At 53.0% G+C, this 26,089-nt stretch overlaps 11 protein-coding genes across 11 annotated transcripts; 6 read left to right on the top strand and 5 right to left on the bottom strand.

Moving 5' to 3' along the window:
* Positions 1-140: 140 nt before the first annotated feature.
* Positions 141-2,149, bottom strand: ACRALDRAFT_1074170 (uncharacterized protein; the record flags this gene model as incomplete). The annotated part of the gene is made up of 4 exons (XM_071018207.1): positions 2,072-2,149; positions 1,898-1,999; positions 1,025-1,814; positions 141-970 (listed from the first exon to the last, which is right to left on the bottom strand). Exons 1-4 carry the CDS (start codon positions 2,123-2,125, stop codon positions 141-143), a joined length of 1,776 nt encoding a protein of 591 aa, XP_070878621.1. The 5' UTR covers positions 2,126-2,149.
* Positions 2,150-2,279: 130 nt separating this feature from the next.
* On the bottom strand, positions 2,280-4,185 carry ACRALDRAFT_1074171 (uncharacterized protein). Its single transcript, XM_071018208.1, has 3 exons — positions 4,092-4,185; positions 3,254-4,018; positions 2,280-3,150 (listed from the first exon to the last, which is right to left on the bottom strand). Exons 2-3 carry the CDS (start codon positions 3,760-3,762, stop codon positions 2,553-2,555), a joined length of 1,107 nt encoding a protein of 368 aa, XP_070878620.1. The 5' UTR covers positions 3,763-4,018; positions 4,092-4,185; the 3' UTR covers positions 2,280-2,552.
* Positions 4,186-4,481: 296 nt separating this feature from the next.
* ACRALDRAFT_2094925 (uncharacterized protein) lies at positions 4,482-5,035 on the top strand (the record flags this gene model as incomplete). The annotated part of the gene is made up of 3 exons (XM_071022696.1): positions 4,482-4,525; positions 4,675-4,830; positions 4,966-5,035. Coding segments are annotated over 3 exons (270 nt in total), but the record flags the coding sequence as incomplete, so codon positions are not given.
* A 520-nt stretch (positions 5,036-5,555) lies between these two features.
* ACRALDRAFT_2094198 (uncharacterized protein) lies at positions 5,556-8,110 on the bottom strand (the record flags this gene model as incomplete). Its single annotated transcript, XM_071022657.1, has 4 exons — positions 5,556-5,735; positions 5,806-7,229; positions 7,299-7,917; positions 7,979-8,110. 4 exons carry the CDS (start codon positions 8,108-8,110, stop codon positions 5,556-5,558), a joined length of 2,355 nt encoding a protein of 784 aa, XP_070878618.1.
* An 841-nt stretch (positions 8,111-8,951) lies between these two features.
* On the top strand, positions 8,952-11,922 carry ACRALDRAFT_1039219 (uncharacterized protein). Its single transcript, XM_071015125.1, has 2 exons — positions 8,952-11,260; positions 11,335-11,922. Exons 1-2 carry the CDS (start codon positions 9,065-9,067, stop codon positions 11,449-11,451), a joined length of 2,313 nt encoding a protein of 770 aa, XP_070878617.1. The 5' UTR covers positions 8,952-9,064; the 3' UTR covers positions 11,452-11,922.
* A 1,532-nt stretch (positions 11,923-13,454) lies between these two features.
* Positions 13,455-14,457, bottom strand: ACRALDRAFT_206300 (uncharacterized protein; the record flags this gene model as incomplete). The annotated part of the gene is made up of 8 exons (XM_071022011.1): positions 13,455-13,557; positions 13,593-13,654; positions 13,694-13,832; positions 13,990-14,021; positions 14,046-14,156; positions 14,222-14,275; positions 14,308-14,321; positions 14,376-14,457. 8 exons carry the CDS (start codon positions 14,455-14,457, stop codon positions 13,455-13,457), a joined length of 597 nt encoding a protein of 198 aa, XP_070878616.1.
* Positions 14,458-14,496: 39 nt separating this feature from the next.
* On the top strand, positions 14,497-16,247 carry ACRALDRAFT_2014821 (uncharacterized protein; the record flags this gene model as incomplete). Its single annotated transcript, XM_071019789.1, has 17 exons — positions 14,497-14,547; positions 14,573-14,737; positions 14,776-14,806; positions 14,854-14,874; positions 14,952-15,029; positions 15,073-15,117; positions 15,152-15,237; positions 15,269-15,278; positions 15,308-15,444; positions 15,546-15,614; positions 15,647-15,662; positions 15,699-15,727; positions 15,771-15,838; positions 15,875-15,910; positions 15,940-15,962; positions 16,019-16,106; positions 16,148-16,247. The coding sequence occupies 17 exons, from the start codon at positions 14,497-14,499 to the stop codon at positions 16,245-16,247; spliced, it is 1,053 nt and encodes a 350-aa protein (XP_070878615.1).
* A 22-nt stretch (positions 16,248-16,269) lies between these two features.
* ACRALDRAFT_2014820 (uncharacterized protein) lies at positions 16,270-17,347 on the bottom strand (the record flags this gene model as incomplete). The annotated part of the gene is made up of 10 exons (XM_071019788.1): positions 16,270-16,337; positions 16,382-16,461; positions 16,492-16,530; positions 16,561-16,606; positions 16,648-16,737; positions 16,788-16,860; positions 16,910-17,070; positions 17,100-17,122; positions 17,166-17,214; positions 17,329-17,347. 10 exons carry the CDS (start codon positions 17,345-17,347, stop codon positions 16,270-16,272), a joined length of 648 nt encoding a protein of 215 aa, XP_070878614.1.
* Positions 17,348-18,813: 1,466 nt separating this feature from the next.
* On the top strand, positions 18,814-19,011 carry ACRALDRAFT_2038434 (uncharacterized protein; the record flags this gene model as incomplete). The annotated part of the gene is made up of 1 exon (XM_071020879.1): positions 18,814-19,011. The coding sequence occupies one exon, from the start codon at positions 18,814-18,816 to the stop codon at positions 19,009-19,011; it is 198 nt and encodes a 65-aa protein (XP_070878613.1).
* Positions 19,012-20,425: 1,414 nt separating this feature from the next.
* Positions 20,426-21,124, top strand: ACRALDRAFT_1060377 (uncharacterized protein). The gene has a single exon (XM_071016225.1). It carries the CDS (start codon positions 20,919-20,921, stop codon positions 21,117-21,119), a length of 201 nt encoding a protein of 66 aa, XP_070878612.1. The 5' UTR covers positions 20,426-20,918; the 3' UTR covers positions 21,120-21,124.
* Positions 21,125-21,684: 560 nt separating this feature from the next.
* On the top strand, positions 21,685-24,507 carry ACRALDRAFT_1074174 (uncharacterized protein; the record flags this gene model as incomplete). Its single annotated transcript, XM_071018209.1, has 5 exons — positions 21,685-21,821; positions 21,877-22,289; positions 22,346-22,691; positions 22,899-23,438; positions 23,520-24,507. 5 exons carry the CDS (start codon positions 21,685-21,687, stop codon positions 24,505-24,507), a joined length of 2,424 nt encoding a protein of 807 aa, XP_070878611.1.
* Between the last annotated feature and the right edge of the window lie 1,582 nt (positions 24,508-26,089).

The following is a 26,089-nucleotide window of genomic DNA, read 5'->3' as shown; positions in this document are numbered from 1 at the left end:
CGATTGGAATATAGCACATGTCCAGGAACATTTACTGGCAGTTCATTTTGAGGGTATATCTAGAAGCTACTACAAATTTCGTCAAGGCAGAGCATGCATGACCTCGAGCCATTCTCCCGGTGCTGTATGTGAGTCCAGCGTCAGTGAAACCTGCCACGACCTCTGCCTCTTCCTCCTCTGCCGCCTCTCCCGCCTCTCCCTCCCCTCCCACCGAACCCTCTACCACCTCGCCCTCCATGTCCCCCGCGGTTATATCCACCGTGGGATCTCGAGCTCATTGGTGGCCCCGAGGCTTTCCGAGCCATCCTCTCCTCCTCAGAAGCATCCCAGATGTTCTCCAATCCCAGGAGCTCGCAGAACGCAGCGGTTTGGGGGTTCGTGTATTCAAAGGGCTGGTCTGGCACGTTCCTCCAGTCCTGGCCGCCGTCGTGAGGGGGCGCGGTGACTGTGAAGTTGGCCGGTACGTCCAGGCGGTCTGGAGAGACGACGTGTTCCTCTACCCAGGCACGCTCGGTGTCGAGGAACGGGGCATAGGTTTCTTCGCCCAGGTCCTGGGGCGGCTGGGCCGTCCGGTCGCCGATCTTGAGGTACGGGTGGAAGACGCGGGTGATGGCGAGCCATTCAGGGTCATATTGTAGCGGGTATCGGCCTGGATGCTGTGGCTGTTGTCGTTGCTCTGCGTCTTTTCCGGTTGTGGCGTCGGTTGGGGATTCCGGGACAGGGCCGGCGGAAGATGAGGAAGGTAATAAAGGTGTTTGGTAAGGATGGATTTCGAGTAATTGGAGGAAATGACGTCTGGGAAGACATTTGTCAAGGGCTAGAAAGCGTACTTGTTTGTTGGTGATACCAGGCGGGACGGGCTGGCCTGGGGTTGTCTTGTGGCCCGATGTTGTTTTGGGGTTTGACGCTGGCCTTGCGAAAGACGCGGGAAGTTGAGCCCGCAACTCCTCGGGGACGCTATCCTTGGTACCTTCGGCGCCGTCCGTATTGTCGGTATTCTGCTCGGTTTCTGGTAGGATGTCGCCGGGTTTCGCCTCTGAATCGGAGGGGCCAGGGGCAGCAGGCGTTGGGGTATCGATGTCCATAGTATCTTCCTCCAGATCAATCTCGTCAGGATTGGCAGCGTCAACGGAAGCCGCTGGTGGCATGCTTGATGTTTCGTCATTCTTCGGCACAGAGTCCACCTCAGACGCCTGGGGCCCCTGGGGCCCATCACCATCATCGTCGTATGTTTTGAGCGCGGCGTACTTGCAATGAAGGTGAGCCGAGAACCAGTACGGAGGGCGAAGGCGGTCCATGAGGTATTCGGCCGCGACGTTGCCGAGAGTGCCGTCGTTGGACTCCCTCTCAAAGTCTGGCTTCATGCGCCAGAGTGATTTCGTGTCACCCCACTTCTCAATGGCCCGGGGCCAGTCATGGCTGAGACCAACGTCGACCTGGGAGCGCAGCAGAAGCAGCTTACGGACGTCGAACTCCCGGACGTGGTAGAAGCTTCTGACATCATCCGGACCAAAGGGGAGACGCTCGTGATGCGTCTTGCGGTAGTCGAAACCTTTCCAGATGCCACTGAGGCCGGCAATGCGCAGGGGACCCAGGCGCAGGACGTTGGCGGCGCCCATATAGTAGATATTGGGGGCGACCCAGCCGCCGTAGTAGAGCTCCCATAGATGCGAGGCCGCCTCATGGTTTCCGGCGATAAAGATGGTCAAGTAGGGTGCGGTGCGGTGCCCGGCGTAATATTCCCAGAAATCTCCCATTTCGCGGTATTTTGCCGGGACGGACATGACATTGAGGTCGGCGGCGTTCCGAACGGCCTTCAACGCAAGGGGGAGTGGTGCCATAAGTGTGAGAAGATCAGGACGAAGATAAAGGGAAGATCGAGGGAGTGATGACCTACCTGGAAATCACCGCCGATGATGACGGCGTCGACGCCATCCCAACCGCGAGTCTTGCACGACTGATCAACGGCCGCGTAAATGGCATTCAGCGTACCGTGACCCTATATGATGAGAATCTCGTTAGATGGGTTTGTGGAGAGATGAACGAGTGAGGTAGGGAGGTCAATTCATACACATCCTTCAACGGCAATGCGGACACCTTGCGTCTCAAATGCCTTTGAGGACATTGTAGGCGACTGGGTGTTTGTGATGGTGGTTTTAGTGGTGGTGGTGGTGGCAGTAGGTGGTAAGAGCAGTTGGTTTTTCAGCAGTTGATGTACCTATACCTTCCCTAGTCCCCACTGAACCTGAACTGATGGTGACTGCGAATGCTGAGACATCACGGTGAGATGAGATGTATTATTATTGAGAAACTTATTTCGGGCCAGAACCATCTGATTTACATAACCACCCAATCCACGAAACTGGTCGGGTTCTTGTCCTTGGATCATTTAGATCGCATCCTTCAATCTCAAGCCAAGCTCCCATCACGGCCACTTGGCAGTTGGCTCGACTTGAGGACACAGCAACCACCACCTTGGCTACCAACTTGACCGTACACCAACCCAACCCTCATCCTCATTGCTAACAAACCTCCGTACAATCTCACACATCTCATAGTCGCTCATAGAACTCCAACAGCTTATTTGCTCCAACTTCCCATGGCACATCGTTCTGGAAATGGTGCCCTGCCCCGGGAACAAATGTGAGCCAGACTCCATGTCTTTCATCACGCTCATCATGACCCCTCTTCTCACCGTCACTCCCACCCTCATCCGTTGCTTCGACGGTCTTATGGTCTTCCTCGATATCGACCTTCTTCGTGCCAGTAAGGCGGGCAATCACAGTGCGGTATTCGGTCGCCAGTTGTTCCATGATATGCGGTGTCGTCAACTTATCGTCCGTACCCGTCATCACCATTATCCTGGCCGTCCCGTCGCTGCCGGCGTCACCACCCCAGCCGCGAATGGATCCCACCACTTTCTCGGCGTCGGCAAATCGCATCATCATACTGATCGGCCACAGAAAGCTTTCGTACCGGCTCATACGCGACTGGAAGTCCAACACTTTTGCGTCGGACGCGCCCCCGCTGAAGAAAGCCTGCTTGGTCAATACCGGGTGCGAGAGGGGCGAGTTGGGATGGCCGCCCTGGAGGATCATGCGGATCGTGAACCACGGGTCAAGCGCCGCCCAGCTCCTATATACATCGAGCCTGGTGGGTGCATCCGTGTAAGCAGTTCAAGTGTCGCTCCACTGTCTCCAAAAGATTTCCATCATCGAAGAGAGGCACCAGATGAGACGACTGGGCTACTTACGATCCAAAATTAGGAATGGCGCCCAAAAGAGCCAGACCTTTGACGCGAAGTCGTTTCTTGGACAGGATACTTTGGCTGATCCCCCCTCCACTAGAGTGTCCGACAAGCAGCACGTCATCTCCCTCCCGCTCCTGAACCCACCTGATCGCGGCCAAGGCGTCTTCTTCCAGGGCCCGCCTTGTCGTGAAGTAAACCATCCTGAGGTAAGATGGGTACCAGCTGTTGCCGTGACCTCGTAGCGACACCGCATAGCAAGGTATACCCTGCCCTGCGAAGAACTGCATGTACTCGGCCCAGACCCATGCGCCGCCCATGCCTCCATGGAGGAAAACGATGGGCGTACGGAGTTCGGACGAGGCGCCGGTAGGCTGGTTGTAGAGGACCTCAAGGTTGCCAGACGGCGTTTCGACCCAGTGTCTCCGGAGTCCCGGGCCAGGCGCAGCGGGAGCAATCTCGCCGCACGGTCGACGCCAGAAAAGCCATCGGTAGTTGAGGTAGAAACTGATCATTGGATTGGAAAGGAGATGGCCCGTTATTGCAGCTGCAAAGCGTTGCAAAGCCAAGTGGACGCGTTCGGACTATGTTGTCACTTGCAAGGCCGCCGGACGACAAGACGGGAAGGGGCAATATTATAAACGATTGAAATGGGAAAATGAGTCTGACAATGTTCAAAACTTTAATGTAGACCCAAGGCTGTTGTGTTGTCGCCTGTGAAACCTGTGTCTGCGTTGTTCGAGGAACGAGGCACCTGAGGCATCAAGGCCACTAGGTCTGGCATAAGCAATGGCCTGATATCGATACGAGGTCACTCCCGAGTATCAAGCAGTGGTAAACATACTTATCATTCACACCCAGAAGATTTTCAGTGCAACCGCCTGGTACACAAACGGCTCCAAGAGGTGATAGGTATTATGCGTAATACTGGGCCAGGTCATGACAGTGAGTGGTGAAGAAGAGAGGGACGTGGAGGAGCTTCAGGTCTTATCTTATCGGCCAAGTAACATGATAAGATAACACGCTGACTCCCCGAAGATTTCCCGCAACACGTAAGTCTTGGCAGGAAGTTCCACCGCAAACTTCCCCAAAGCTCAGCATCTGTCTGGCGATCTTTAGAGTCTCAGGATCCAACCCCGACCGACCGCGCCCACGCAATTTGCCCAACATGAGTGTATGATTTCCTCTTGCCCTCCCACCTGCAGTTCTGGAGTCTTGAAGATTCTAATGTCCCTCGCAGTTCGTTCCGGTAAACCCCCGCCCGATGATCCAAGATCTGTACGTCATCCCTGTCCACCCCGAACCCGTTCGACACAACCCCGAACAACAGGAGACAAAACACCACGACCTCCAACCCTTTTCCCGGAAAGACCCCTTGCAAAAGCTATGGATACAGCTTGCTAATGCATAGGCGAGCGCGCGCACAGAGTCAACAAGGACGTGCTTGTACGGCTCAAGTGGGGCGAGACCGAATACAAAGGCAGACTCGTCAGCGTCGACTCGTACATGAACATCCAACTCAGCGGCGCCGAGGAATACATCGACCAAAAGTTGACCGGCTCACTCGGTCAGGTTCTGATTCGGTATGGTCTCCCTCGACCACATGTCTCCTCTCTCTACAAGGCGCCTCGAACCCATCACGTGCGCTGGGCTATCTTGCCTGGCACCACTACCCGCAACGTCGCCAGGGACTGACGGCTGATTGATTCGTCTCTTAGGTGTAACAATGTTCTCTACATAAGAGGCGCAAACCAAGGCAGCAATGAGGACGTGAAGATGGACGGTTGATGCGAACGCAATGGAGGTTTTGTGCGATAACATGAAATTCGATCCGAAGGACAGAAATCTTGGGGTGGTCAACAACATGGCAGACACTGAACAGAGAACATTGCAAAAGGGGCAAACTCAGTCGAAACAGAGGATCTCCCTCTAGAGAAATCCGGGCTCGGTCGAGCCAGGAATGGATTGGCCTGGGCCATTCGCGACTAACAGCGGGCAAGGCAATGGAGCGGCGGCTGTCATCCTGCGGGACGAACGGCGTTTTGGGCGGGGGTGGTCATTGATGGATTCTAGGTCGGCCATGGACGAAAAGTGCTCCCGTCTTCTTACTCCCTTAGCTGCTGTCGCGGGGACATACCCCTTTGCTTCCCCTTTTTTGTCTGTTCAGCGAGAAGAGAATTGTTAGACTCCACATTGCCCGGATTCTCCAAAGGCACGACCATGCTGTATCGCTCGCTCTCTCATGCTGTGTGCGCTCTGTGCGTTACACCCCCCGGGCTCGTGACCTCATTGCACCGCATGTCCGTAACTACATCAGACAGCCAATCTTTCGACTGCTGCACAGCTCCGACGCTCCCACCTTGATCCTCTCCGTCTCGCTGACCCACGTATATGCCTCAACAAGCCATTCGTACCACACTTTTGTGTCGTCCGTCTGCCGCCACATGGTGACCTCGAGTTCCGTGTCCGCAGGATAATAGAGTGGTTGCTGTACAGAATTTAGTTAGTTCTCAACCTCCCACGACTTGTGCGGACGAAGGACCGTTGGGGTGGCGTACCTTGATGGGGAAGAAGATGGGGAACCAAGATACCATATCCTTGCTCTTCTTATCGATGAAATCAGGATGCGTGCTGATCTCGACCTTCTCCCTGCCGTTGTCCAGACGAGGTGCATACAACACTGATTCAAAATAGCCCGCCAAACCATGGATCACACCACGCGTCCGGCACACAAATGTCAGGTGGCAGAAGCGTGAGTTGTGGTCATTGGCACCAGCCGCACCGGCCATGCTGCCTCCTCCGCCGCCCATGACGCCTCCCGACCGTCTTGCCTCCATGGCCTTCAGCGTAGCTTCGGGGATCGGGTGCTGGAACTCCCAAGCCTGCTGGAACCGGGGGTGTCCCGGAACCCCCTTGGCGGCCGCAAAATCGGTCGCGAACAGGTGGACGACCCAAGGCGTCTCGAAAGCGTTCGGGTCCGTCGGCGCCCGACCCAGAAGATCAGCATGAATTCGCGGCGTGGCGATGGGGGTCATGTGGGCCGTGTAAGACTCGGGGATCGAGATGCCGTGAGGCGCCAGGACGTGCTGAACGCCGTCGAGACATTCGGGAGACAGCTCGTTGTCTCCAAATGAGCCTAGGAGCTCAGACACCAGGATATCTACCTTGCCGTAGACAGGGTTATCCTCGGGCGTCCCCGAGACCAGCGGGCCCTTCCATGAACGCATGTCTGTTTTGACGACCGTGACTTTGTCCCCCCAAATCATTTCTTTCTGGTGTAGGAGGAACACATAGGCGTTTGGGTTCTTCTCAACCGCCCAAACCTGCACCGCCACCCCCGTCTTTTCACTCGCCTTCAGCGCCCGCGTCACCAGGGGCCCACGACCAGAGCCGGCAACGGCAATGACGACAGAATCGTTGTTGGAGGAGTATGGCCGGCCGAGCCCCTTCCATTCGGAGAGAGCCTCGACGATGGCATTCTCATATTGGTCGTACTTGACAGGGTCTCCCTCAAAGACTTCGTACGTAGCCGACTCCAAGTTGTCCGAGAGGGGCTGCAGAGGGGACTGCAGCCAGTCTTGAAAGCTAGAGAGAGTCGTCCTCTCAATGTGAGACAGCGGCGTTTGCTGGGCCTCAAGCCACTTGAGGTAAGCGACGTAGCTTCGGAAAGAGCTCGAGGGAGTCTTGGCCGCCTGAGTGGCAGCGTCCTGCAGACTGGGGAAGTCGGTACTTTGGGTGACTCGCAACTGGGTGCCTGCAGCCAATGTGGCTGGGTCAGGACCGACATCACAGAGAAGCAGCCAGGGGGCGTTCTTCAGTCGCATGTACGAGAAGAAGAGCTCCTGATGGGATCGAGGCAGAGCCGGATGGCCAGCCTTGTTCTTCTGGAAGGTCTCGGGCCCCAGGGTCAGGTAGTGGAGTGGTTCGGCGAACCACTTCTCCTGGACCTCACGCTCCGGGAGGACTCGGGGGATACGCAAGGCTTGAAGGGATTTCGGTCAGCACAACTGTCTGGGGTTTTCAGAGTGCTGCATATGGGTAATCTACTCACCGACAAAGAGTCGTGGATCATACTGGCATATGGTACGGATGGCGTGCCAGGAGTCCCATGTGCTGTATACATCGATGTGATCACCGGTCTTCTCGGCAGAGACATCTGACGTTCCCGCCGAGTGGGACAAAATTTCGGTTGACTTCTCCTCCAGTCCGGGTTCCCTGTACATGGGGACATGGACTAGGAAGCTCAGACGGCTTCCGATGGCCATAGCTTCCTGCAGGGCCCGCCCATACTGAGAGATTCCCTGGTTACCGCCGTTTCTAGAGCCGTCTCGCCTAGGACCGGGGACTACGATGCTCCTGACGCCGCAGAAATTGGCATAGGCCACCTCGAGATTCAGGACCTGGCGAGAGATGTTGGCGACCGTCGGATTGGAGGAACAGAGATCAATCCAGGGACTGATGTATGCGATGTACGTGTTCACGACAAGGCTAGGAAAGAGCGCAGTGTCTTTCGGGGTGAGTGGCGGGATGATAGGATCGACTGGCAATTCAGCATGGCCACCATTCTGGGAATCACGTTGCTTAGTGATTTGTGCCAAGTGACTAGTGACCAAGTCGAAGATACGGGAACGGAACTGGTTGTTGGTCACGGGAGTGGTGACAAAGGTGGCCTGGACATAGAAGTGTGAGTTCATGAGATGGAAACATGCGGTGAGATCCTTAGCATCTTACACCTGCGTTCAAAATCTGACCATACTGCATGTCAGTAAGGGGCTCTTGACGAGAAGAGTCATGCTGCCCAATATGGAATATAGGACGCAGGGAGTTGTTCTCGCCGCCATCCTCGGAAAAGCCGTCGCTCATCATTGCCGGCGGTGGTGAGTAAGATTTCTAGGTTGCGGTATTGAAGATAATGCCCGTTGATGTCCGGGATGTGTATTGGTTGATCAGTAACCCTAATATGTTCTAGCTCTCCTAGAAGGACAGTGACAATAAAAGGGTAAGGGAATTTGCTTGTCCAGCACCGAAGAAGTCGAAATGATCGACTGTGGGAGTGAATGTAGAAGCTGCTCAGTGGAGCATCCTGGGCAGTTTTTGACTCGTTTGGTGCCAAATCTCAGCGGACGATTATACCCGACAAAAGCTGAGGACAAACCCGTGCTTATTATTTTTTTCTGTCGAGGGAAATCAAACGAGAGTCGGCCTGGCATTCGACAAGATAATATTCACTACCTGTTGGTGGGGGAAAATTCCCCTCCAGGACCCTGAATGTTCATCTTGGGACAGTGCCGGCTGGAACTGGAAGTACCAAAGTGGTACTCATGCGAAAAGGGAAGCGACAAAACAGCTTTGACACGTACGTCTTCACATCTTGTCCAGTTTGAAGATAGACAGTGGATTCTCGGAAAAGTTTTTATCGTATTAATGCCTACAGAACAATATCAGAGATCAATAGACATCTGCACTTGGTTGTTCAAAGAATATCAAGCATGAAGAGACATGATGAGACCGTGTGATATCAAAACACCATACTGTATTCACCCATATCTTATCGATACCGAAGCTATCTTATCGTTCTTCCCTTCACCCTGATTGGCCAGTTATCCTTCCAATCCAGTTTTTTTTTTTTATGTTTTTCTGTCTTGGTGGTTCGCGTTGCACCAGCCTTCCAGCTTGCCTCTGAGTCTCGTCGTCGCTGCGTGTTCCATTCTACCGCTCGGACCCTGAAACCTCTGTCAGGTTTATCGTCCCCTGGTGGATATAAGACCGTCACTCTGTGTCGCCGTAATTTCGCTCCGATTCTCGTTCAGACACACCATGACCGACTACAGCGATCGATCGGTCAAGCGCCAAAGTTCCGAAGACGGCGAACCTTACTCGCGAAGAAAGAAGACAAAAATGGACGGCGAGGCCGATGACGAAAACGCCAAGATCAATACCAATCCCTACCTCGCCCACATGCATACAGACAATGACACCAACGGACATGGCGACCCTTTCGCAAACTTTCAGTCGAGAAACACCACGGCCAAGCAGGCCGAGATCGTGGAGGACCTCGAAGTCAATGCGTTCACCGGGAAGCCCCATTCATCGCGATACTTCGACATTCTCCGCGTGAGGAGGGATCTTCCTGTCCACAAGCAGAGGCAAGAGTTTCTCGAAAAGTACCACTCTACCCAGATTCTCGTCTTCGTCGGAGAGACGGGTTCTGGCAAGACCACCCAGATTCCGCAATATGTCCTGTTTGACGAGCTACCTCAGCGTTCCCGAAAGATGATCGCGTGTACGCAGCCTCGTCGAGTCGCCGCCATGTCCGTCGCCCAGCGTGTTGCCGACGAACTGGATGTGACCTTGGGCGAGGAGGTCGGTTACAGCATCCGTTTCGAGGACAGGACGAGCCCCAAGACCCTCCTCAAATATATGACCGACGGTATGCTTTTGCGTGAGGCCATGCACGACCACGATATGTCTCGCTACAGCTGTATTATTCTCGACGAAGCCCACGAGAGAACCCTCGCGACCGATATCCTGATGGCCCTTCTGAAGACCATTGCAGCCCGCCGCCCGGACCTGAAGATCATCGTCATGTCTGCTACCCTCGACGCCCAGAAGTTCCAGCGCTATTTCAATGATGCGCCCCTCCTCGCTGTTCCCGGCCGAACTTACCCGGTCGAGATCTTTTATACCCCCGAGCCGGAGAAGGATTACGTCGAGGCGGCCATCCGGACTGTCCTACAGATCCACGCGTCAGAGCCGGAGGGCGATATTCTCGTATTCTTGACGGGCGAAGAAGAAATTGAGGATGCGTGTCGCAAGATCAGTCTCGAGGTCGACGAGATGGTTCGCGAAATTGACGCAGGGCCTCTCGCCGTCTACCCGCTCTACGGCACGCTACCTCCCCACCAACAACAGAAAATCTTCGATAAGCCACCTGCACCCTTCAAGAAGGGAGGGGCCCCTGGGCGCAAGTGTATCATCGCGACCAACATTGCCGAGACGTCTCTCACTATCGACGGTATCGTCTACGTGGTCGACCCAGGCTTCAGCAAACAAAAGATTTATAACCCTCGGGTTCGTGTCGAGTCACTTCTGGTGTCGCCAATCTCCAAGGCTTCGGCGCAGCAACGTGCCGGTCGTGCTGGTCGAACCAAGCCGGGCAAGTGTTTCCGACTCTACACGGAAAGCGCTTTTAAGAAGGAGCTCATTGAGCAAACCCACCCCGAAATCCTACGCTCCAACCTAGCCAACACCGTACTCGAGCTGAAGAAGCTTGGCGTCGAGGATTTGGTTCATTTCGATCTGATGGATCCGCCGGCGCCTGAGACCATGATGCGGGCACTTGAAGAGCTTAACTACTTGGCGTGCTTGGACGATGAGGGCGAGCTGACAACATTGGGGAGCCTTGCTTCCGAGTTCCCGCTCGATCCAGCCCTGGCCGTGATGCTCATCTCCTCGCCAGAGTTCTACTGCTCCAACGAAATTCTGTCCATTACGGCTTTGCTCTCCGTGCCGCAGCTATGGGTACGACCCGCCAACAACCGCCGGCGAGCGGACGAGATGAAGGCGCACTTCGCACATCCCGAGGGCGACCACCTCACCCTCCTCAACGCGTATCACGCTTTCAAGGGCCAAATCAACGCCAATGAAGATGTCAAACGCTGGTGCCACGAGCATTTCCTCTCCTATCGGCACCTCTCAAGCGCCGACAACGTGCGGGCGCAGCTCAAGCGTATCATGGAGACCCACGGGTTGGATCTCGTATCCACGCCCTTCGAGGACAAGAATTATTATACCAACATCCGGCGTGCCCTCCTCGCTGGCTTCTTCATGCAGGTCGCGTTCCGTGAGAGCTCCAGCAAGGTCTACCGCACGATCAAGGACGACCAGGCTGTCATGCTGCACCCGTCGACCGTTCTCAAGACCGACTATGAATGGGTTGTCTACAACGAGTTCGTCCTCACCTCGAAGCAGTATATCCGCACCTGTACCGGTGTCAGGCCCGAGTGGCTTTTGGTAAGAATGCCCGCCCCGTCTCTCAGTTTTCCCCGCATAGTCCCGTGCTTTAATTAACCTGTTGCTCGTCCCAGGACATTGCACCCATATACTACGACCTCAGCACCTTTGAAAAAGGAGAGGCGAAGATGGCCTTGATGCGTGCTGCTGAGAAGAAACGGCGGAAGGAGGCAATCAAAAAGGGTCGGTGAGGCGTCGGTCACTAATAGAAGACAGAACAATTGATGGGACGGGAGCACAGCGTGACTTCGTACGTCGTGGTTCCTGATTGGGCGTCGTCGGTTATGGTTCGATAAGCTGCATTGGAGTTGATCGTCCTTTTCTTTTTTTTTCCCCCTCCAGTCTTAGAGAGATTTTTCTGGCGCCACTTTCTATAGACACAAGGCGGAACTCTCGTGGCAAGTTAGCGGCCAGCAGGGCCGATGTAGTAAAATAGAGAAGAGACGGGTCTGAGACCTGAGAGACGGCGGCAACGGTGAGAGAACGAAGCTTAGCTAGATGAACGGGCTGTCGCCCAACCTGGATGGCGACTAGGCGGAACCAGCCAGCTACCTATTCAATAAGATCAGGAAGCCCCGGGCCTGGTTCTTCTAGGAGATCAAATCCAGGTCCTACATGAGTGCCCCTCCTCTCTGCAGTCAAAGCCATATCCTGCGATGTGCTCACCGCGTATATGTCAATAGCACACTTCATAAGCCATGGAGCATACAGTGCCCATTGACGTTTTTTTTTTTTTTTTTGCATGAAATGAAAACCAGCCAGCGCCTGAAATAACGGCAAAATCTTCCCATTCAATCAGCTGGTGCATAGGAGTTGTGGGTGTTATTATATTTTATTATATTTTATTATATTTTATTATATTTTCCTTTATTTCTTGTAAGATTATTATATATTTTTGTACCTACCTAGTAAAGGCTAGCTCAATGGCTGCAACGACAAGTCCCGACCTCATTCAACAGTCATCTGCGCATCGTTCTCGCGGATCGTATCGGTAGGCAATGCCAAGGATCGGTAGGCATTATATCCCTACGTACCTACAACGTACATATGTACATGTATATATACTTAAGGGAGATCAATCTTGGCTGTCAAGCGTTTGTACGCGCCCCGCGTCCCAGCCGCTTGGGTCATGAGCGGGAGGATACCGTTCCCGGGGTTTCTTCATGCTCATGCAGCCCATCCTCCATTCAGGGTCCTAAAGATTCAAGATTGCGCTTCCTTTCCTTTCCCTTTTGAGGTACTTGTGCTGTCCATTCTCGCTGGGGAGGGTCCTTGACCGGTGTGGGCTGTCTCCCACGTGGCTGTTACACCACCGAGATGCACCGAAACGCCAGCCGGTTGGTCCGCACTTTCACCGGTCTGGGTCCCTGGTGTGTCGACTGCAGTCACTCAGGACCCCGGCCTCGACCCCATATTTCCTCTTTGCTTCTCATGTCTTTGTTCCTTAATTCAACGTCTCTTGCACCCTTTGGCCTTACTTTTGCGTGTAATATCCGCTCTGCGGGGAGTTTCCAGGACATAGAATTCTAAAATGTTTAAGAATCTCGGCGGGACGGGAAGGACCGGGCCGGCCACATGGAAACGGTCCGGCAGCGGCCGCGAATATGGCCAGGGGCATGGGCCTCGGGAGTACTTTTCGCCCACCCCTTTCTTCATTGTATTGATTTACGTAGACAATTCCTTTTTTTTAAAAAAAAAAAAGAAAAGAAAAATAACTCTTTTATACTCCCTCCTCCTCCTCTTCTTCTTTCTCGCTTTAGGTAGAATAAAAGAGGACAGGTGAGAAAAGATGTATCAATAACGCGCTAAAATACAGTTAAAAGTATGAGTGACAGCTATAATAATCATAGAATTACAAGTGTTGGTTTCTTTAAAAATACATGCATGTAACATTTATCCATTACCTCATCATCTAGTCCAAGTCAGTATACTCGCAATTATGTGTCAGCCTATTCTCGAGAGCGTTGTAAAATTCAAGTGCGGGTCTAGACGTTTTATCCACTGCCTTGGAAAGCTAATCTTCTTAGCAGTTCCCTATTGCTAAGCAATGAGCACCGCTAGTTGGCGGTGGTTATTACTACGAACCCCTGATTTGCAAACCTACTAGTTCAACTTAGGCTTGAATTAGCACATAGATACTCGAGAAATAGCGATAAATAAGTGGCATATTATACACGTATGACGTTCGAGTTGTTTAATTCTCCTCAACTCCCTCTGGGTATCCTCCCTCTTCGTTCGGTCCAGCATTCATGTGCGCCCCGTCCTTCTTCCTAACAAGTAACCTTCCTATGTCGGCTCTGCCACTTCGTCGTGCCGCTTATCCCACCCCCACGCTTCGGTGTTTGTCCTAATCTCTTGGCACGACATTCTTCGTACGCTGGCGGGCGGATATGTCTCGTTTCAAATCCCGTCAGGCTCCTATTTTGTAAACACTAATGCCATGTGACCGACCCTCGGGCATTTCTTGTTAGGCAAACATTCTAAGTGAGTCGACGGGGCAGGAGCCGCAGTAAGATGGCCAATGAAGAGGACGAAACATAAGAGGTCGGGGGAGAGAGACAGAGCGAAGAAGCTAAGCGAAGTTGATAAAAAAAAAAAAAAAAAAAAAAAAAGGTAACAAAAGCATCAGGAACGGGGAGGGGAAGAGTGTGGAAGGGGGGGCGTGCGTATTAAGGGAAGAAACCAGCTAGGTAGTCAAAGCTTAGGAATACCGAGATTACCGTATCTACTCAGTACTGAAGTACTGTTTTGTTTTTATTGTCTATGCAGTGCAGTGCATACGCACCAAGTAGTCTCGGAAGAAACGACAGAAAAGATGCCCGGCGGTTGTATTTTCGACTCCGAACTTGGCGCCGGGAAGCTCTAGATCCTTGGCAGAACGTTCACTCCTGATGTTCTAAGTTCTTTGTCACTACTTGCCTACCTTAACGTTAGGTGGATAGCTACCTGTAACCTACGCACGCGGCACAACGCGCATGTACTCGTCTCGGCCCACCTCCTCTCGAGATGCTCCGCCTAAAGGAGGCGTGTGAATCGCAAGTAATCACAGATCCTCCAGTAACTGGCGTTCCGGGCCGCACGCGCCATATCTATCTATGGGCAATTCCTTGGAAACCATGCAGTTGGCCCAAGGGCGTCTGGGATTGCTGCATCCGTTGGCTCTGAGGGGGGAATCTATGCTTCTCCCAATCATTCATCCACACCCCCTTTTATACGCACTAGACAAAACTGGAAAAATGAAGATACAGTACATGGGGCTGGTGACCTCCACGCGGTTCGCGGCGCAAGTTCTGATGACCCTTGGGTACCCAGCTACAACAAGCCCTTCCTTCTGACGTGGCCATATTTTACAAGTTGGGAAGTTGTTTTTGGTACGGAGTACGGCTCAAGTTGAGCCTGCTAATAAAGGCTCTGTCTGAGGCTGGCCCTAACTCCATCAACAGTAATACTGGCCCTGAGCGCTTCGCATTTCCCAAGGTTGTGGGTACATATTCGTTGTCGTAACAAACAAATAGGTACCTACCTCACTCAGTAGAACTACTGCAAGTGTCATATCATACATCGGCATCATCGCCTGATTATTGTTTGTTAAGTTCCGCACAGGCTTCTACCACGTCAGAATCGCTGCATAATGGGCTAGAAACTAATTACATAGGCGCAACGTACAGCGTACACTGTATGTTCGTGATAGTGCAGGTACCCGTTGATTCGAACTTTGACCGCTATTTACCTAACAAACGACGATGGAAACGCATCGTCATTAGTACCTGTACATCCTGTAATTATGTACTTACCGTCGTACGTCCCTTGAGGCGCGGTAGAGGAAAGCCCTTCTAACAGTTCAGTTACTTCGTACTGTTGGAGATGCTGACTTGTTCATCAACGACTGAGCCATTAGGGATGGATCTAGATACCCGGCTTTTGCTCTCCATTCGTACCCTAGCTGCATCCATCCGGTGGGCCGGACACGCGTCATCGTCAGGACTCAGCACGCACATGAAATTCAAGACACACGCCTGTCCATCCATCATGCAGCATTCTCCTGAGACAATTCAGTAAAGCTCAACGAGTCAACTACACGAGGCTCTTCAATGTACAGCCATGGTGTCTTTGCGAGCCTACCAATACAACCCGAGGGTATGTCTCGTCTAAACCTCGGCCTTGGGGAATTGATTTCTTTGGAAGTTAAGAAAGAAACAAAAATCAAACTTATTATGCTAGCGCGGCTACCTAGGCGCTATATGTTATAAAGCCATAGGCAGATAAGAAATAACAAAAGAAAAAGATCAAAACAAAAACCGTTGAACAACAACGGAAATCATCTCTTCATCCTGCCCCATCACATTTTCTTCTGGTCTATACATAATACTGTGTCTGCTCCAACAGACGCAAGCCGACTTGGGTCACTCCCAATTAAGAGTGACCAACGCCAAGTAAGCTCGCGTGACGAAAAGCGGATCACCGCATGTGCAAAAACTTCTGGCATGCGATTTCAATGTGGGACATGCAGGTTCTGTCTGTCCGAGACAGGAAGCCATTTGTGATCGGCATGACTTACAACGGATCGAGCCGCTTTCCGTGGGCTCTCGCCCCTAAGATGGTGTCACTTCTGAGACTATCTACCCAAGCACTTGTGGAGTCTGTTGGAGAGTGCTGTGCCACATCTGCTCCGCATGCAGCCTAGTCACTAGTCGCCTCGTAGGTGCACCATTTCCCTGGATTCTCCTCTTGATGTAAGGCTAAAGCTTCCTGCCCGAGGTCGTTTCGAGATGCCAGAAAAGGTGTGCCCGTACCAGTCTTATCCCGAGTCCCCGACTCTCCCATCCAACGCTGCAGTTGTGGGAAAGTTGTGGGACGCCTGCAGAACTAATCATGGTTGGCATTCAGGCTTTCGGCATCTTGGGACATGTCGCCGCCGGGGGTATATAAAGCCCAGGTAGAGTCGCGCAAGGAGCCGGATCTCTCTCAGACCTCAGAAGCAACCTGATTCCAAGCCGCGAGTATACCCGTTAAATTTTGTCTCCGAGGTACAATTCATCTCGAGCGTCAGTGAAAGGAAAACCGACACAAAAGCAATCTGTCAAGCACAATGGCCGACTTATACCCGTGTAAATGGTCGACTCATCCGAACGGGTGCAACCCACGAAACTGGGTAGAAGTTGCGAACGCAGCCTGCCCCGAGTGTCTTGTAAGTGTATTTCCTGCAATACATAGCCACGTGTACAACGAACGGGTATGAACTGAACCGAACGGATAGGCGAAAGGCTTCCCTAGATGATCAACATCGGACGATAAAACACGCCTTGGGTGGCGAGAAGTTGAGAGAAGTGGTTGAATCGACGTGGGCTGTGGATGGCGATACACTAGCTCCGGCGGCAGGCCAATACCAGGAGACAGAGAGGGGGCAAAGAGGCAAGACGGCGATTTGCGAAAAGGGTCAGGTAAAACTTGAAAGTCGTCCGGAGCCATTATTATTACTGGGATGTGTCCCGATTGCGAGGACAACTTGCGTTCACCATTCACCGACATATTCCCTGGTCAGCTTCTGACTGGCTGAGTGCCATGGCGTCCTCGAAACCGGACAAGGCAGCGGCGAGTTTCTACGGTATAATTGAGGGGTAATAGTTGAGTCGTCAATATAATATGAACTTCTGCCCATATCACAGGTGACCCCTGAACGCAGCAAGGTTTCGAACTTGGCAAGGCAATCTGACTATCAGGTACAGATGCGATATAGAAGTAGTAAGAGGCCTCGATGCAGCCGAATGCAGCAATCCACAGTTGAATCCCGATCATTGCCACCTGTATATCTGACTCGATTCTCAGACAGGAAAGGCACCTGACCCGCCCCTGACCCAGGGACTGAATGTGTGGAACAAAAAGAAATAATAAACAATGTCAAGACTCAAGAGGGCGTGAGAAAGGACTGTACCAGAAGCAGAGATGCTGGGTCGCTGATGGAGGGGCCAGAACAACCCCGTAAATGCGGACTAGACCTTACTTCGTAGACTAGGGCATTTGAAAGTAGAGGAAGACTTGGGAGGCAAAGGTAGTAAGGAAATCTGGACCGTTGTCCCCGATCACCATCAGCCACGACGAAGGGACGAGCGGATTGGGTAAGAAACGATTCACGTACGATACCGATCAAGGAGAGTATAGATCGAGACTACATTGAGGCACTATGTTAACACGCTGGCTGCATGGCGTTCAAGCTATTAGTTGTACTTATTATGAATTGGACCTATTTCTGACCGTTTTTACGAATCGAGCTGGTGGCATCAGGAGTCAGGTTTGGGTTGCAGGCTGACAGAATACAAACAACTCGGTTCATTTATTATTACCGGGTGAATCGGTGATCGTCAAGAGTCGGTCAGCATCTCCGCTCCATCTCCGCCGTGCCCTACACACCATCGTCTCGTGTCACGACGACAGCAATGTATTGTATACATCCGGAGGCTAAGGGTTAGTATGAATATTCCCCACCACTGTTCAGTTCAGTCTACCAATTGACCCTTTCCTTCGTACAGGTTGTTCTTCGTATCTGACCCGCAAAGTATCACTTGTTTATTACTCTATACCTGAATTAACCACCACGCCTATCAAGGTCATGATAAATTTAAGATAGCCAGCCTATGATACTCTTAGTAAGGAACTGTCCAGCCCTAGAGGGCTAGAACATATTATCAGGTAAATAGGCTGTAATGTGTATTATAAGTATCTCAATTACATGAGGTACGCAGTTCCTACGAGGTACGTACGAATAGTCTCCTGTCCCAACCTCTGGAGCAAAAAGCCTCAAAAGATTCAAATGTCGGATGCTTCCAAATATGTGCCAAGCTACAAGTCACTTCCCCACAGGGTCCCAAAGGCTTCGAAGCATTTCGACATTCTCTTCTTTTTAGAAATTCCGCGGAGCCGCGGTGCTATTACATATCAATCGGGGAAGCTCAGAACGGTCAAGTCTACGGCTAAAAGCAACCTAGCAGTCTGGCTATATCAAAGGCTGCTACCTGATTGGCCGGATACCTCAGTCACGTGACTGATCATCCGCAACATTCGTGTACAACATATTCGTATATACCACGTTGTGGTGTAGTGGTGTGGTACTACCACCCACCAACCGAGGCGGTATGGGCATCCGGTTGTGAGCGACGGATTAAGCTGCACCTCGGGCAAGCATCGACGTCCTTCCTGGTGCAAGTGTCTGCCTCCCTAGGTAAGCCTACTACGTCACGGGCTCCTCGTATTTACAGGGGCGTGGCGGTTGCTAGTCGACTCCCAGTTCGCTTTCAGCCACCGAGCAACAGAATCGCTTCGTGCGGCCTCGCATCGTACAGGGCATCCCGCGCCAAGGAATCTGTCAGATACGAAGCACATGCAGTACTCAAATTAAAGGTAGCAGGGTTCCCCGTGATGAAGCGGGGGAGGCGAATGTGCTTCGAGGGGTATCATGGAAGAACGAGGGACGACTTGAGGGCCTTCGATTGACGGGATTGGTGATGGGATGTCGGCCGAAATAAGAATGCCACCATGCACACGACTCCACCCATGCCATGGTTGGGAGTAAGGTCAGCGGGACTGAACCAACGCGGACGCACCCTGTCCAAGCCGCGGAGACGGCGCGTTGCAGTCAGCCGAATACTTCAGGCAGTCTATCTCGCAGAATCGGCTACAGGTTTGTGGAGCCTCGTCTTATGAGAACCGACCCCGGCTTAGCCGCAGCCTTACCGTACTCGACGTCGATCTCGTAGGGATCTGGTCGACGTCAACTTCTACCTTGCAAACCTGGCAGCTCACAGGGCTGAAGTCAACGCAAACAGGAGTATCATATGTAGTCCCAGCTTAATAGCAGTAACATATTCTCATGTTACGCGGATCTTTTGTGGACGTGGGTGCTATCCGCGTGAGCTGATGAGCAGGGTTGATGTGCATCTGGGTCTCGAGGGCTGCAACGTGCCAGGAAGCGAACCAAGGTGCTATCTACAGCCTTCACGTCCAATCCCTGCCTGGTGTAATCAATCATGCGCGGATCTAACTTCCGGTCATCTCCAAGGCCTGTGGTTGGTGGGGGCCGCTGCAGCTCGCTTATGCCATGTCCTCGGGGGTGTTAGCTAGCGCTGCGACTACCAACGACTGTTGGCTGCATGATCGAAATCAGATGATGTGCGCGTACGCGATTGAACAGCACCTTGGATAATCGTCAATCGTCACCAATGAGCCTATTGCGGTCCGCTGTCCTCGGACGCAGAATTTCCCGTGTCCCATGGTGGCGCTGTTGGCTTCATGCAACCGTACTGACAAGTATTGTCCAACTGAAAAAAATTCTTTCGCGGCCAAGGAGTTCGATATCCCTCGTCGATACTCAGCCGTCGAGGTGTATTGACATGTTGTGACCAACTCTCAGATCGCTTTTTCTAGTCTCCGAATTTTGTAGGTAAGCGGGAAGTCCTAATCTCTGTTGTTAGCCTCTGCATCAACAGCCGCGGCAGTGAAGGGGTTGACTTATCCCCGGCCACAGGGGGTTGTCGTCCCGCCATTTCTGGAGCGACAACAACCAGGACTACCTTCCATTGGCCTGTCCACTCCTTAAGAGTCCAAGTCAATCCGCCCAAGGCTCCTGCCAGAACGAGGAAGAAGCAGACGAAGTTTCCCCGCGGACCAGACAAGCACGAAGCTTTGACTCCAACTCTAGATGGGTCCCAGTGCCGTGGGTAACACCAATCGTTTGCTGCTCGTCTTTCTAACATCAGAGCAGATGCGCCCTCTATGGTCGTACGAGGAATAGCCAGGCCCATCATCTGCGCAGTTGTACTGATAAATCGGCGAGTTCGTCCGCAGTGGAGGACGCCCCGACAACGCTGTTAAGAGAGATCCCTTCAGTTTGGCTCGCGCTGCCAACAAGGATTGTTTTTGGTTTCCTCTCCGAATGGCCACGAGTGGCGAACAAGGAGGGCGTCGCGCACGATCAAAAACATCCGAAAAAACCGTGCTGTCATCCGCGGTTATCATCCATTGCTGGACAAACGCCGAGGGAAATGTGCTGCCTCCGATGGAGAACAGCAGAGCTTGGCGCCCCTCTACCTCGTGGGATAGCCACCCACGCGGGAGAGTTAATGCGTCTGGCCCGACTACACGCAGAGCGTGACACGCCTTCGCCATAGGCTAAGGCGTGGCTCGAGGTGACGTCGAGAGGCTGGTCTGGGTTGGATGGAGCGGAAAGTCCTCGGGTTCAAGGGTGCCTTGAGGCACTGAGGGTGCCCAGAGCATTCAGTGTGGAATTTCGAATCAGACCAAGCATTTCTGTTCGTCACCTGAGAATCCCCCCACACCGAGGTTGAAACCTTCAAGGTGAGTCCTGGGAGGTGAGTCTTAGGTAGGATAAATAACCATGGAAGGTCGAAATGCCGGTCTGATTGTTTGTTACCAACACTTTGCCCTCCCCTGCAGCTGCCGGCGACACCGACCGGGACTAAGAAGCCCACGGTCAAGTCCCAGAACCAGGACGAGTCCCTACCATCTCCCCTACTCAGCCGGCTGACATGCTTGCCCGAGCAGTCGACTCTTGGCCAAAGCACGAGTTCCAGCGGCGCGGTCCTGACGAGCGACCCTCAGAGGTTCTTACCAAAGCGACTCATAGGACCGACCTCTCACGTTCCCAATGGAAACTGGAATGCTCTCTCGCCAGTCCGTCGACAGCTGTCCCTGCTCAGACGCACCACTTCGCAGCGGCGGCGTCATTGCTCGAGGAGAGGTCAACTTAAAAGGCGATCTGAGCGGCTATGAACGCAGTACTAAAACCAATAGCAAGCTTAGGGTTAAGTTCCGAGACCTCTTCTCTCAGCCGGGCTGGGTTGTCTGATACTGACAACAACGATCTGCAATAGGTCCCAACGCAGCATGCACGATGTCCTGATACAGGCTCGAGAGCGGCGAATTGCAAACTTCCAGCCCTTGTCGAGAGGTCTAAGATAGACATTCCTTTCGGAAAAGAGGAATCGGAGAACTGTGGTGGAGGCGTCGCGCGTCGAAGAGATACCCGTTGGGGTGAAGGGACGTCAGCTCTAGCGGAGTCAGGGAATCCTGCTGCTCTTCGAGCTCGTATCTCGAGGTAAATCAGTGAAAACTTGCACATCCGGTGTTGACAAACTCTTGTTGACCATTGGCAAAGCCAAAGGAGTTGAGAGTTGGGATTGGGGAAGTGGAGAGAGAGTTTGGGAAATAGGACACCACGAGGGATGTTTTTGACACGTCCCTGTCTAGTCACGACAACGCGAAAGCACGTGACCATGTACAGTCTAAATCGACAGTGAGACACTGTAATTAGTAATTATTCCATCACGACCTTGGATTTACACCGAGAGCACTCGGGACTCTTTGCCTTCTTGACCTCTCCAGAATCTTCGGACCACTTACAAGTAGGAACCATGTCTTCACAATCCGAATCGTCTCGCGCCACGTTGGCAGATATGCTCCTTGACGCGGGCAAGCGAGCCTTTGATCCGTCGTCGGACCAGGGCGCCAGAGAGGACGCCCTTGGTGAGTTCCGACGACTCATTGATGGGTAGACCTGACCTTGCGTGCAAGAAAACTGCTCGTCTCTAACCGGAGGGCTGTAGAAACGGTTCTTGGGATTTGCTTCCGGCTCTGAATGCTCTCATCAAGCCGAACGTTGCACCGCCACAGCTCCAGCCAGAACTAATGAATGTCCTTACTCGCATCCCACTACGGCCAGATGGAGTGCGCGGCACTCTGGAGTTTGTGTTTTCAGTCCACCCTAGTAGCAATTCGAAGGCGTCCGATGAAGCGGCCACCCAGAAACGCGGTGCCAATATCACCCAAGAAGCCTTGGCTGTGGCGACTCGGATTTTAACAGCCCCGCCAACCTCAGTGCCGCCGGAGACATGGTTCGCAGCGATCGCCCCCCAAGTTTTTCATCTTCTTGACGGCCTAGAGGGGCCCGAGCTATCCAAGGCAGCCGCCCAAATCATTATGCTCGGCATCCTCGGAAGGAGGCAGTTTGGTGCTCCTGGTGGGTAATAGTTCACAGGACCCCGTGATCACACGATGCTGACAGAGGTTCTTCAGGAACTCCCGGTTGGGCTTACTTTGCCGAGCCGCTTCTACGCAGCATTAATCCATCGCGCGACCGTCTATTGGATGATGGCATGGGAAGTAATGATGCGTCCGAAGTCATTGATTTCACGCGCGACAAAGTCTTGGTGACGGCCGACGGCCTACATCGGTCACTTGCCCGATTATCAATTCTGATTAACTCGACTCCTTATCCAGCTCAGACGCGTCGGTTGCTTGACCCCATAATACCGCAGCTATGGGCTATCTCATCCTGGCCTGAGCCAAACGCTCAATGCCAGGAGAGGTTCATCAAACCAGCCTCTTCACTTCTCCATACCTTCTTTAGGATTGCGGCATCGTCTTCCAAATTATTCTCCATTACGAGAGATCTACTTTATAAAGGGGAGTATTCAGAAGGCAAGCAGAGATGGTGCTATCATGCTGCTGCGTCTGGTGATATTGAAATCGTCGTCCCACGACCAAGTAACGGATTGCAACTGATCGACCTGGATTGGAGTGAGGCGCAGCGAAAATCAGAGGTTTTCGTGATGCTGGTGGCGTCCAGTTGCACCTCTGATGATGTGTCTACTTTCTTCCTAAACCTACTCGGCCGATGGCTCACTCGAGCGTCCGAACACGCAAAAGCCGAGTCTGAAGTCGTCACTCAAGTGGTAGAGCAAAGCGACTCAGATCAGAGGCTTGAGGAGCTCCTCGAAGTGACGGTCCTTCACAAGCTTCTGGAGAAGATCCCAAAGAAACTTATCGGCCGAATCGAACAAGTCTTAGAACTCGTATGCCGGATTCTGGATCCGGGTACCTTGGCAACTCAGCCCGACGACATCGTGGCGGTGGGCCTGAGCCTGCTGAACTTGATCCTCACGTCCCCAGTGTTCAGGAAGTCGAATCTGAAGCCGCAAGGTGTCCAAGTACTGGAACAGGGCCTGGACAGCCTCGGAAAGCAAGACCGTCCCGAGGTATCCACAACCGCGAGGAATCTATTGTTCCTACTTCAATACCGCGACGCGGCAGATGAAGGGGAACGAGATGCTTTCATTCCCACTAACAGCCAGATCGAGGATCGCAACACGTATAAACTGGCCATTTCGTACATCACACAGGCGGATAATCCACCACCTGTGCGCTCTGAAGGTTTGAATCTCATATCTGGGCTGATCATGAAAAACAGTCCTGCCCTGGACATCCAGGCTGTTCTCGTTCTTCTCTCTTCGTTGCTGCAAGACAGCGAAGATTTCATCAATCTGCGAGTCATCAAGGTGTTTACTCAGCTGGCCAATAAGCACCCTAAAGCGACAGTGAAAGAGATCCTAGAACACTACCTGGACCCAGAAGAGGCGGCCTCGACGGACTTAAGGCTGCGCTTCGGAGAGGCTCTTCTCCAGGTGGTCGAGCGTTTGGGGGAGACTTTTGCCGGCGACGTTGCGAGACAGACAGTCGAGACGCTTCTGTCGATCGCTGGCCGAAGGGGTTACCGCCCCAAAACTGAAGCCAGACAGGTCCGGGCGACAAGGCTTCGGGAGATGAAGAAGAAGGACGCAGAGGAAGCCTGGGGAGGTGAAGTCCCTGACCTTGGAGATGAAGTTCCCGAGGATGAAAAGGAAAGAAACGACATCCTGGCGCAGATCGTCGAGGGGTGGGAGAGCCGGCGGGGCAGCGAAGATGTGCGCATGCGGTCATCCGCATTGTCAATCCTTGCTGGAGGGATTGAAACCAATGTCTCCGGCGTGGGGGCTGAGCTTGTGTCGGCGTCGGTGGACCTCTGCATCAACGTCCTTACTCTGGAACCGGAGATTGGGAAAGGTATCCTGCGACGCGCAGCTGTCATGCTGGTTCTTAGTTTCGTAAGAGCCCTCGACAAGGCAAAGCAGACCGGGCGGAGAATTGGTTTTGGATTAACAGACCAGAGCCGAGAGGATATCACGCGGGTGCTAAAGTACGTTGTTGTCATGGACAACGATGGTCTGGTCCAGCAGCATGCGAGGGATGTAATAGAGAGTCTAGATAGCTGGAAGATAGCTTCTGTACTGCCTCCCGAGGGGATGGGACAGCAAAGTACTGGGTTGGAGCGGCTTTCAGGGCTCACGTTGAGCCCAGGGCACTTGGGTTCAAGTCTTCAGGGGACACGGACCAGGCCAAGGATTGAGGAAATTGAGTAAGCAAGTTTGGCAAGAGGAAGTGGGTACCTCGGACGGAGATAAGAAGAAAAATCAGATAAGATTACGGCGGAAGGGCATCACGTGAAGACGCGACCTGTTGTGATGATGATGCACAGCCCGCGCCAGTCTCGCGATCTCGTATCGGCAACTCTGATGCTTACTTCGTATTTACTAGGCTCCGAAGCAGTATGATGCAGCGCAAAATCATTGCGGACTCCGACGAAGACGACAACGATGTTTCCACTCCGGAGCGAAGTCCGTTAAAACCTCCACCATCCGATCCTACGTTAATGCAACTAGGAGCGAGCGCAGTTTCGGCAGATGGAGGAGTCTTTCAGCCTGTCCTCGGCGGTCAAGAAAATGCGCTCCAAGACCCAGACAGCGAGAATATACCATCCGAACCATATCTGGGCGCTGGCTCAAGCCCAGCCTCCGTCCATGGTAATCGGCAGAAAGAATTGGATAAAGGAAACACGTCCTCGCTGACTTCCATTACCGACCCGGTGGGGAATTCCAGGCATGCAACGAAGGGCAATATCAAAGGAGCATCTGAGGACCTGACGCAAGTCACGACTCCCGGACGGAGGACTCAGAAGGAAATGGGTAACATTTGGGATGTACCGAGCAGTCCAGAGGTCGAGGCGTCCGCAATGCGATTCAATAAACGAAGGCGTCTCTCGTCAGAAAGATCGCAAGATGGAATTGACTCTGCAAACAAGAGGCACAGAAAAGATGACGTCTACTCAATAGCTGAAGTGGATTTGCCGGAGCAGACAGGACCAGATGGCCTTTCAGTCACAGCAACAGCTGCGCAGACCACCCCGACTGTGCCTAATGGGCAGAGGATCACGGAGCCGGGAGATACAGCATCACAGCCCTGGTATGATTCAACGTCCATTGATTCCGGTGGTCTAAACAAAGATGCCGTTGAATCGTGGGATACTGCAGTTCACAATATGGATGACGAGCCAACCCAGCCCAACGTAGATCGGTCATTTTCGCTCTACCTTGAGCCGCAACCCTTAACCACCAGCCAAAATATGCTCTACCAATCACTGCATCCATCTCCAGACGAGCAAGACCCTGGTCGTCCTTGTGATACTCCGAACTACCACCTAGGGACACGGTCGAGTGGGATAACGACCGTTGCCTACGCTACACCTAGCCAGTTCAGGAGTCCTGCCTGCGCCAACGAGCCAGGGACCAGGGAGCCGGCTACCTCACCGCTGTCACCGATACGCCAAAGAAGACGAAGTCCCCAGATCCAGTCTTCTCCCGATGCCATCACTCTGACCGAAGAGCGGACAGCGAGATTTGAAACGTTGCATGGAACAGTGGATACAAAGTATTGCGATGCGGATAACGGGGGTCTATCTCGTGGGAATGATTCACCTCGACCGACTCGGCGCAGGGGACAGCGACCGCCGCATGACGAGGTGGGCGAGGATCACGCGGAGTTGGATAGCGCTCCAACTGCGGCCACGATAGAGGAATCTACAGAAGCCCCCCGAGCGTTGTTTGACCCGGGACCGGATAGCATTCCACCGACCAAGAGACGGGCCCGTTCGCGGAAGGCAGAAAC

The sequence above is a fragment of the Sodiomyces alcalophilus genome (genome assembly GCF_042370955.1).
Source record: "Sodiomyces alcalophilus JCM 7366 unplaced genomic scaffold ACRALscaffold_1, whole genome shotgun sequence".
Taxonomy (NCBI): domain Eukaryota; kingdom Fungi; phylum Ascomycota; class Sordariomycetes; order Glomerellales; family Plectosphaerellaceae; genus Sodiomyces; species Sodiomyces alcalophilus.
The sequence above is the reverse complement of the archived record's forward strand: the minus strand, read 5'-3'. Positions and strand labels throughout refer to the sequence as shown.